The sequence below is a fragment of the Daldinia decipiens genome (genome assembly GCF_022478715.1).
Source record: "Daldinia decipiens strain CBS 113046 unplaced genomic scaffold F4813scaffold_1, whole genome shotgun sequence".
Classification (NCBI taxonomy): Eukaryota; Fungi; Ascomycota; class Sordariomycetes; order Xylariales; family Hypoxylaceae; genus Daldinia; species Daldinia decipiens.
The window spans coordinates 729,817-739,477 of NW_026054544.1; the positions used below are offsets into that span (position 1 = coordinate 729,817).

The 9,661-nt window shown below is 45.1% G+C and overlaps 4 protein-coding genes across 4 annotated transcripts; 3 read left to right on the forward strand and 1 right to left on the reverse strand.

Annotated features, from left to right (window-relative positions):
• Positions 1 to 1,469: 1,469 nt before the first annotated feature.
• On the forward strand, positions 1,470 to 2,891 carry F4813DRAFT_341771 (HPP family protein). The gene is made up of 2 exons (XM_049241327.1): positions 1,470 to 2,124; positions 2,204 to 2,891. Exons 1-2 carry the CDS (start codon positions 1,861 to 1,863, stop codon positions 2,840 to 2,842), a joined length of 903 nt encoding a protein of 300 aa, XP_049104717.1. The 5' UTR covers positions 1,470 to 1,860; the 3' UTR covers positions 2,843 to 2,891.
• A 2,342-nt stretch (positions 2,892 to 5,233) lies between these two features.
• On the forward strand, positions 5,234 to 7,026 carry F4813DRAFT_384333 (MFS general substrate transporter; the record flags this gene model as incomplete). The annotated part of the gene is made up of 4 exons (XM_049246076.1): positions 5,234 to 5,396; positions 5,448 to 5,733; positions 5,801 to 6,392; positions 6,442 to 7,026. The coding sequence occupies 4 exons, from the start codon at positions 5,234 to 5,236 to the stop codon at positions 7,024 to 7,026; spliced, it is 1,626 nt and encodes a 541-aa protein (XP_049104718.1).
• Positions 7,027 to 7,127: 101 nt separating this feature from the next.
• Positions 7,128 to 7,997, forward strand: F4813DRAFT_9520 (uncharacterized protein). Its single transcript, XM_049249076.1, has one exon. The coding sequence runs from the start codon at positions 7,229 to 7,231 to the stop codon at positions 7,898 to 7,900; it is 672 nt and encodes a 223-aa protein (XP_049104719.1). The 5' UTR covers positions 7,128 to 7,228; the 3' UTR covers positions 7,901 to 7,997.
• Positions 7,998 to 8,002: 5 nt separating this feature from the next.
• On the reverse strand, positions 8,003 to 8,683 carry F4813DRAFT_394897 (uncharacterized protein; the record flags this gene model as incomplete). The annotated part of the gene is made up of 2 exons (XM_049247627.1): positions 8,143 to 8,683; positions 8,003 to 8,090 (listed from the first exon to the last, which is right to left on the reverse strand). The coding sequence occupies exons 1-2, from the start codon at positions 8,529 to 8,531 to the stop codon at positions 8,003 to 8,005; spliced, it is 477 nt and encodes a 158-aa protein (XP_049104720.1). The 5' UTR covers positions 8,532 to 8,683.
• Positions 8,684 to 9,661: the final 978 nt, after the last annotated feature.

Sequence of the window (9,661 nt, forward strand, 5' to 3'; positions counted from 1 at the left end):
GTTTGTATTACCATGTAAACTGCTCATTGTTTTTATAGATATTATAACATTTGAGGTTGAAGACTGGAGTTTACTATAATGCTAGGAGGCCTCTCTTGCATAGATGCTAAGCTGATTATGTAATCTCAAATGGCACATATAAAGCCAATTATAGTCTTTGTATCTTGTTTGTCTCTTTTTTATAGCAGAATTTAACTGAAATTAACATTGAATGTTTTATTGCTAAGTTGTCTTTTGGCGTCAATGTTCGGTATTACGTAAAAATGTTATATTATTCAAGTCGCGATCAAAAATTGTAGGTAGCCGTCTCTCGGGATTGCTCGGATTTCTAAAATGAAGTATTGGTGGTTATCTCCCGAATGAAACGAGTCAGGTACGAAAGCCGGGAAACAGGCGTCTTGGGAATTAAGGTATGTATAATACGATTATTACGGCAGATTAAATAGCTTCAAATAATTCCACCCACCCCCATTAAGCCACGGTTCTCGAGTGTATTAGGTACTCATCTGAATACTATATCATGAGACGCACATTTATTCAAATTCCTCTCTGATACTATGGGACGGGCATTCATTTAGCTTTGCATAAAACACTGTATGGATTATTTATAGCGCATGACCATACTTGTGATGTAGGGTGTCCATTTTGGCCTTCCCGTTGTATTTATTATATCGATGCGATGAGTTTACTGTAACAGGTAATTATTAAGTACGGAAGTTTACAGATTAAACTTATTCTGATCGAAGCTCTAGAAAATGGTCAGATTGGATAGGCTACCTGCCATTTGCCATCCTGGTGCGACGGGGAGTCATGTATGAGAGTTCATCTTTATAAGTTGCTTGTAGCATAGGGGATGCTTTCCAAATTTACAGACTTACAGTTCAAGGGCCTGTAAGTTATACGAGTATCATTTAAGTGCATTCTGAAAGAGTTCTGGGTGAGCCATTTCGGGACTATTCATATGCTTTCATCGGTGATTATTGATGACACTTAGCTTCGCAAACTCTTGATGCCAAGTAGGGCGCCTCTTAGCTAAGAGGTGAATTCTCATTCATAAGCCTCCTTTCTGAGTTTTCAACATTTTTTTTATTTTTGCTTGTTGACCGATTATTATGAGTGCTGACTGAGTGCCCTCCCTTTTTTCCCGAGCCCCTGAATCGATCTCTTGTCTAGAACAAAAGTTGTGAATCCCAATGCATTGAATTCCTCGATGAATCTTGTTATTTATCAAGCCTACCTTAATAAAATTTCTACATTGGATTCACTCGGCCTTCAAATTTTGTCCGGACACGTGGGGGAAGAGTTTGCCTATATAAAAAGGAGAAGGGGATGCTCCGCGGAGATATCTCGTCCGGAAAAAGATCCACCTTTTCGGCATTCGGCAGACGGAGTAAGGGAGCGCCCGTGTTACTTGAGCCAGCGCGTTGGACACATCCATTTTGGGAATTTTCGTTACCCAATATGACGCCAGGTAGACGACCAATTGGCCATTAGCCATCGGCCATCGTGTCTCAATCATCCCTGACAAACTTTGAATGTGCTAGTCACGAACTGTAAATATCCTTCCTGGTTCAATCCCTTTGATTCTGTTGGTTTGCTGGTTTACCCATGACACCATTCGTCTACATATTCTCATCTATGGAATGAGAAAGAAATTGAATGCTAAAATGCCAACGGCATCAACCATATCTTGAGTTGATAAATACGATCTACCTGCCGCCGACACGCCTCCGCGTTGTTGGCGGGTCGTCGTCATCGCTGGCATCTTCTTGTCGTGCTGAAATATCTTTGGCTTCATGTTGTTGATACCTAAAAGCTACCAACCCCCCCACGAACCCGATTAGCCTGCTTGAGACGCAAATGCCTCTCCAACCGACGAAATGGCACTTCGAAATCGACCAGTACCTGAACCCATGGATCCCAGCTGCCCCATGGAAACATTTACCATATCCCGTAGCCCATTTTTTGGGCCATAGGTCAGAGCATCAGCGACCGTTAGGCAATATTGCGATGACTTTTTGGGCATTTATTGGGGTTTTCTGTTCCCTTACCATCATCGAAGCAGTGGGCCATGCCATCCCCTCTTTTGAGGAGCACGGTGCTCCTATGATCATCGGCAGTTTTGTGAGTTCCGACCGGTTGTTTTTTTGAGATCTGTCTCATTCTAATTTGCAGGGGCAAGTTGACTAATATTTGACCCAAGGGCGCCGCTGCGGTTCTCGAATTCTACGCCATCGAGTCTCCCCTCTCGCAGCCTCGCAACGCGGTTCTCGGACAGTTATTTTCATCTCTAATAGGCGTTGCCATTAGGAAACTTTTTGCGCTAAGTCCTATGTTAAATAAGGTTATCTGGGTCGCCGGCTCGCTGAGCTGCTCTTGTGCGGTCGCATTTATGGCTCTGACCGGCACTGTGCACCCGCCTGCGGGAGCTACAGCTCTACTCGCTGTAATTGATGAAGGTGTAGCTCATCTAGGATGGTTCTTACCACCCGTTGTCCTGCTCAGCTGCGCCTTGATGCAGTGTGTAGCTTTACTTTTGAATAATATTCAGAGGCGGTTCCCCGTTTATTGGTGGACCCCGGCGGAGGTTGGCCGCAGGGAGAAGCAGCAACAGCAGCCGCAACAGCACCAAATATCGGATGAGAAGAGCAGCAACATCGATAGCGGTAGTGATAATGGAGCTAGGCTCAAGGTTAGTACGATACGTCATATGGAAGAAGGGAAAATTGTTATAGAGCCGTCAAGGGTGGTTATAACAAAAGGACATGTAGCTATTCCGGATGATATGTATTTATCGCCGGAAGAGAAGATGTTTTTAGCGGGACTGAGCGAAAGATTATAAATTATGAATTAAGATAGTTAAGCTATTATATTCTAGTCTACAAGATGAATGACCGCGTGTACTCTGTAGTCGATGTTATACCCACCCTACTTAAATGAATTTTGACCTTGTATTTCGTGACCATGCGAACCTGTTGTCTTGTGTAGTTGGATTTCTAACATGCTACATGAAAATTGCATCGCTCTGCCATCGGAAGGTCTCATTCTGACACCCGCCTCGGCTCGGATGCTGATATCTTGAAAAATATTACCCACAGTGTCATTAGCGGGTAGCACACTCCGAGTCTTTCCCGGGAGATGTCTATGCTGCTGGTGCCCGCCAAATCTTATGAGGCTCTGATCGGGTTTCCGGAAATCTGGATACGAGCTAAATGCAGTAATACTTGGCATCTAGCTAGCCGAAGAACCCGGTCACGATGCGAGTGGCGAGGTAGCCCCTGTCGAGCGCGTTGCACGTCACTCGTTGACTTAACTAGTGCAACATCCAATAGACGTACCTGCATTAGCTTCATGATTCTAAGCCATTTAGCACGGCGTTATACTTCTTGAAACCCACGAGTTAGGGGTACCTTGGCTTTGTTACCGCGTAATATCCTGTCTATTAGAATACGACAAGAGTATGCGGTAGGGTGGTTGCTAAAACGAACCAGGGGTACACAGATCATTAGAATATGCAAGAACGGATAATAACTTATAGTGCAACGCCGGTTAAAGAAATTTTGAATGCAGTATCCTTGATACTGTCATAGTTGATGAATCAACAGGGACATCTCTAGGAGGGTGAGATGACCTATCACGTTCAGGCTTTGCCGAACGGGGGAGGGCGTGGCCGATCCGTAGAAGCCTGCTAGTTGCCGGTCGCCCTCTTAATACCACCTTACACTGATGCTTCTTTATCTTTGGAAAGCTTTTCCTCGTATGCTTCTTTCCGCAAGCAATTTAAACACTTAGTTTTGACCTCACGGACCGGACCTGGTTTCTTATGAAAGCAATTAGCTCCCCCTTTAGCAGGACAGGTATTTTCAACTTCATAATTGATACTCTGATGCTTGCAGAGCGTGTGGAATGTTTTGTTGACCCAACACATTGCGAATGAAATTCGACGTAGACGAGAAGATTTGAGAAGTACGTTAGAAGATTCAGGGTTAAGTTTTCGAATATATGATAGCATCCAAGGAATTCTTTCACAGCCAAAAGCATGCGGGTTATAGGGTATTATATACTTTATTCAAATTGAGGCCTACACGGTCTGCTCCTAAACGATCACTCTGTTCTTCAAAGAAAATCATGCACAATGGTACACAAGCTTGGGTAGCGAATCTTGTTTAGGAACAATTGGCGATAACTAGCTAAGTTCTGACCGAAAAAATTACACACAGCTTGTTCAATGGGCCTGAGTCCATGAAATTTATATTAATCTTCATTAATTTCCTTCTGTCTGTGAGGATATCGTGTTCATCATGTAGACATGCATCTATCGTCGCTCAAAATGCAAAATATTAGGGTAACTTGCTATTGAGGTCTCTTAGAGTCAGCCTGCGCCGCGCTGGAAACAATCTCTTTGCCGTGTGAGAACGATGTATGAATACGATATCACAGTACCAGCGTGAAAGAAAATACAGTTCTGGGAACCCCCCAAGTAATGACAGCGGTTGATTTCCTCGCCTTCTTCATTAGAGTCAATTAAAGCTAGGAGCTATATATTCATTGAAGCTTTGATATTCAGGAAGACAAGTTGCAGTCGGAGTATCGAATCGTTATTTTATTTTGAATAAATCTAAGCTACATGCACCTTTCTACATCTAGTTAACCTATCTCTGGGCCATTTACTTCTCCTGGAAGGGGTTGAGTGACGATATATCGCATTATTTAGACGGTTTTTAATCTTACATACCTCTTTCCTATTAAACTTTAAGCCACTTCAAGAAGAAATTATACTGTCAAGCTTTCGTACAACCTGAGTGTCGCTGTAATAGAGTTTAGACTATCCTCTTACAGTTAGATAGTGATCTCTATGTAGGGCAGGGGGCTAGTGCCCCATATATTCCTTCCCAACCGCATACCTTATTGGCTGTATTCAACTCAACGAATCAACAGTTCCTAGGCGATTCTTAGGTACATTAGGTAGGTAGGTACTTAGGTAGGTAGCTTCTAGCGTCATCTCGTTTACCTTTTTGCTCAAAAACTTTTCTTTTTCTCTCTCAAACATTTCTTACCTTCCTCTCCAGGTATTTAGTCACAGCAATCATTATACGGACAGGACTTACATCGGGGGTACTCTGTCCCATATTAGACAAGACTGGGATTAGGCAAACACATCTTACTTGGACGCTTCGAGTTCGTGGCTTGAAAAGACTGGTAGCACGCGCTTCCATTGCTTCACAGTCGAAGTATGGCCGACGATACTACTGTAGAGGGGGGTAAGACCCCCGTAATGACCAACGCAGATCACGAAACAGGGACTCGGTTAGAGGAAGGCCGGCCTGCTCGCGTGGAGTACGATATCGAGAGAGTAGAGGCAGTTTATAGGAAGTTAGATCTCCGCATCATTCCAGGTAAGATCGCCGGTTATCGTTTGATAGCTTCTTAAGCTGATTCAACCGTAGCTTTCTGGATCCTGTACTTCCTCTGCTCCGCCATACGCTCTAACATCGGCTTGGCGCAGACGATGAATTCGAACGTCGGACATGATTTAATGACGATGCTTGGACTTTCATCTAATGATGTTTCCACTGCATTGGCTCTCTTCTATGTATCATATGTCATTTTTGATTGCCCCTCAAATCTTGTCATGAGCAAACTAAGCCCTCGGGTTTGGATGGCTAGAATCGTTTTTGCCGTGGGCGTAATAGGGGCTTGTTTTACTGTCGTCCAGGCTGCTTGGAGCTTAAAGTAAGTCTAATATTATCTCAATTCCCCTCCCCTTGAGTTGGCCTAGGGTGCTAATCGTTGACGCAAGACTATTACGATTCCTGCTTGGTATGGTAATTGCCGGCATGTGGCCTGGGATGTCCTATTACTTGACTCTTTTCTATCCCCCCTCTCGGACTGGAAAACGAATCGGAATGTATTTTACGGCCTCTCAGATCTCGGCCGCCGTGGTGGGCTTGGTATCGGCGGGATTCCAACTGATGGACGGCGTTGGTGGTCTGGTCGGTTTCCAATGGATGTTCCTTATTTATGGACTTCTTGCCGTGCTCCTTGGTTGGACTCTACTATGGTGGTTACCCGAACGTCCGCTACCCCCAGGACAACAAAGGGAGCGCTCAAGTTTCATGAAATGGCTTCCCCCGACCCCTGAAGCTCTGACGGGTGAAGATGCTCTAGTTCATTATGAAGACCTCAAGCGAGTCTACCACTCAAGACCCTGGACTCTCAAGGATCTAGGTTACGTCCTGATTGACTGGAGGCTTTGGCCGCTTACTCTTATGTATTTCGGCGTGGTGGGAGTCGGAATCGGCACTCAACTTTACGGCACAGTGATCATCCGTGGTATCAACCCATCATTTACCGGGGTACAGCTCAGTCTTCTCTTCGCCCCAATTTGGATCGTAAGTCTGCACTTGCCAGGTATATGTCTCTCGGTTCTAACTTCGACAGATGGATTTTTTCGCAATCCTGCTCGTCACTCCCATCTCGGATCGATTTTACCGCCTACGTCCCTTGTTCTTCTCTTGTGCTGTCTGTATCCAAATTGCCGGCCTTCTCACCGTTACCTTTGCTCCTACCTCGAACTCTTGGGCAAGGTATGGAGGTCTTCTCATGGTAGGCTTCGGCCTTGGTCCGACGGTCCCTATCTGTATGACTTGGACCAATGAAATATTCCAACAGCGTCACGGGGAGGTCGGCGTAGCTGCTGCGTCGGCACTAGTTTCGGGTCTTGGAAACCTCGGTAGCATTACGACGACATATGCACTATACACAGGTTGGCCGGCAGACGCCGCTCCCGGGCCTCATCAGTACCGCCGAAGCAACTTGGTCATGATTGGTATTCTATGCGTCAGTATCTTAAGCAGTATCGTCATGTTCGTCGCTCTAAAAGCCATTGGTAATAAGCCTAGTCATAAGATTAGCAGCAGTGGGAGCTCCACAGTTGACAGCATGGATGGCTTCCAAGACGGCGCAGCCCGCCGTGAGCTTCAGCAACGCGGGTTCAGCCGCATATGGTGGCGGAAGAGAACGTAGTTGTATACTCCAGTATACTCTGGAGATGGGCTATTCTCCGCTGTGATCTTCAACAACTAGCAGCCTAGCCATCAGAAACTAGTTGCTCTTCGTGATCTGGACAGTTCAACCTGTCATTTATACTTTTCGCTTCAATCTCACTCGACTTTTTACGACTTCTTAATACGAGACACGCCCATTAGAGGTTCGATACGCACATGACATGGAGAACTGGAATTCTCATGGCGAAAGTGCCGTTGCGCCATCGCTAGGATTGGCGGATCTGGATGAAAGACGGGCGAGACGACAATGCTGGAACGCTATCGCTTTTTGCCCGTCTTGTGGGAAGTGGCGTACACGCAGGTTCATTTTCGATGCCTTTCTGACAATCTTTTTTCTTTTTTGGGTTTGGCGCATTCATATGATACCCCATCTGTGTTTTGGATACGCTGTCATTCGAGAGCCTCAACCAAAGACTCGCCAGCGACAGTGCTTCTACGCCATCGCTTGGGACGGCGTGTTGCAGCCGAGGCGGGACCGACGACAATGCTTCTGCGCTATCGTTTGGGAACTCGTCTCGTGGGCATTGCTTACACACGTTTCTTCGAGTACTTGGAATCTTCATTGTAGGATAGGAGGAATAAGAGGTAGCTTGGTTCTTTGTTCGCTACCTCACTATACATTACTATGCAAATACTTTTATCCTTGCTCATATTATCATAACCCTTTCGTGCCCCTCCGACCCATAGTGATTAAAATTTTCTATCTCCAGACGCGGGTATTAAATATGGTGTGGCATCATCAGTATGAATTATCATCGTGGTCAGTCGACAATTGCGAACTGGTATTAAACTCCCAGTCGCCCCCCCTTGATCATAGAGAATTCGGGTCCTAGGGGTTCCAAGATGCGAGCTTCCCGTGGCTTAAGAAACATGGGCTCAGTAAATTCTAAGTATTCCTTGTAATACGGCTTGGTCATTTGGTGCTTTGACACAGGTTAGGTTTGATTCTTATTCGTCCCATTCAACGACTCGGGGGTAAGACAACGGAGACTGACCTGTAGGAACCATTGTATATCTTTTGACCTATCATCTGGTTAATACATATCCTGGACTCTCTTTTAGGGTGACAACATACCAGTTTTCTATCCAGCTTAACTTCCCTGGCTCTTCCACGGACTTAAACACTTCGAAGAAAAGACATTCGGGCTCGGCAGCCACAACGTCGAATATAGTTTTGAATGCAACTAAAAACCTTCCGACGTTCTCAGGCGCAATGTATACTGTTACGTGGAGGCTAATTCCCTTTGACGGGGGCGTGGCCTCACTCATGGTTGCCGTACTATCCATCACTTCTGAAGGCGCCTCGGGAGGCTCGATCGTGCTGAGAGGGGATACAACGATCTGGGTGGACCGTCTCCTTGCAGTCTTATTCTCGCCTTTTTCTCTTTTGCTTCCGCTGCGGCCAAGAGAGATGCTACTATTCCTCCAATGCTTAAGCATCGAGGTTTTCATACTGCTACTCATCTCAAATATATAGTTAAAGAATTACTGACCGCTGTATTAGATCTATAAACCAAAACACACATATTCTATCATCAAAGGGTTATTTAAGCTGTACACACTCAGCATCTATATACTTATGCTTCTGATGTTACGTTGTAGAAGACTCTTGATGACTTAAAGACCAGGGCAGAATCGCGGAGTGCCAAGGAATACTTATTTGGTATCTTGTCAGCGACCGGGCTCACGATCTAACCTAGAGCCAGGATAGCAATTGGTAACGGGCTGTGGAACCGCTACGGACATCTGCAAGGGACTAATTTTCGATTTTCAGATTCGACTTCCAACACGCGCAGATTCCTTCCAGAATCCATGCAATTAGTGTCATACAACTGCCTGTTTCCCAAAGCCATGCAGACATACATTTACCAACAAATCTATGCGTTGCTTCGCTAGCATAACCCGACATGGGACTTTTTCTCCCATTCGCTGAAGAATACGAAATCCAGCGAATCAACGGCGCCGCTAAGAAGTTCTCATTTGCGAAACAAAAGAACCGTCCAAAAGTCCCGTTCTTCCTCATACGTCAATGCTAGACTAACCCAATATATCTAGCCGGGAATCTAGCCGGGAATCTAGCCATGTCATAGCTTAGAACTTGTGTCAATCTTATAATACATAGTCATGTCGGAATTCTTTCCGACCTGGATGCTTTTACGGTACCATAATATTAAGTCCATGATTTCTTGAATGGTAAAGGTTTGTTTACTTCTTCTTATGAACTTTGTGGAATTTCACGACAGAATCGTGTATACTTATCATGCATTCCTTCCAAATTTTAGGAACCCGAGGGTCCCGGAGTGCATGGTAACGTTGTCCAGATCATCTCTAAACCGGACAAAACATCTACAAGATCGACAATATACTAAGTTACTATAATTAATTTCTCAGCAGGATGATATTACAGGAATTGTGCAGCTCGCTTTCGTACTTGTTTATCATGTTGATATCACGAAGTGGACCTAGAAGACATGGAAACAACAGGATTGTCTCGCAAAGGAATTAATCTTTAAATTATCGAGGCCGGCGTCTAGGACCGTCCTTTGCTCCAGATATCATCTAGAATCCTAGCAAGTATCACCCGCGAGGGATGG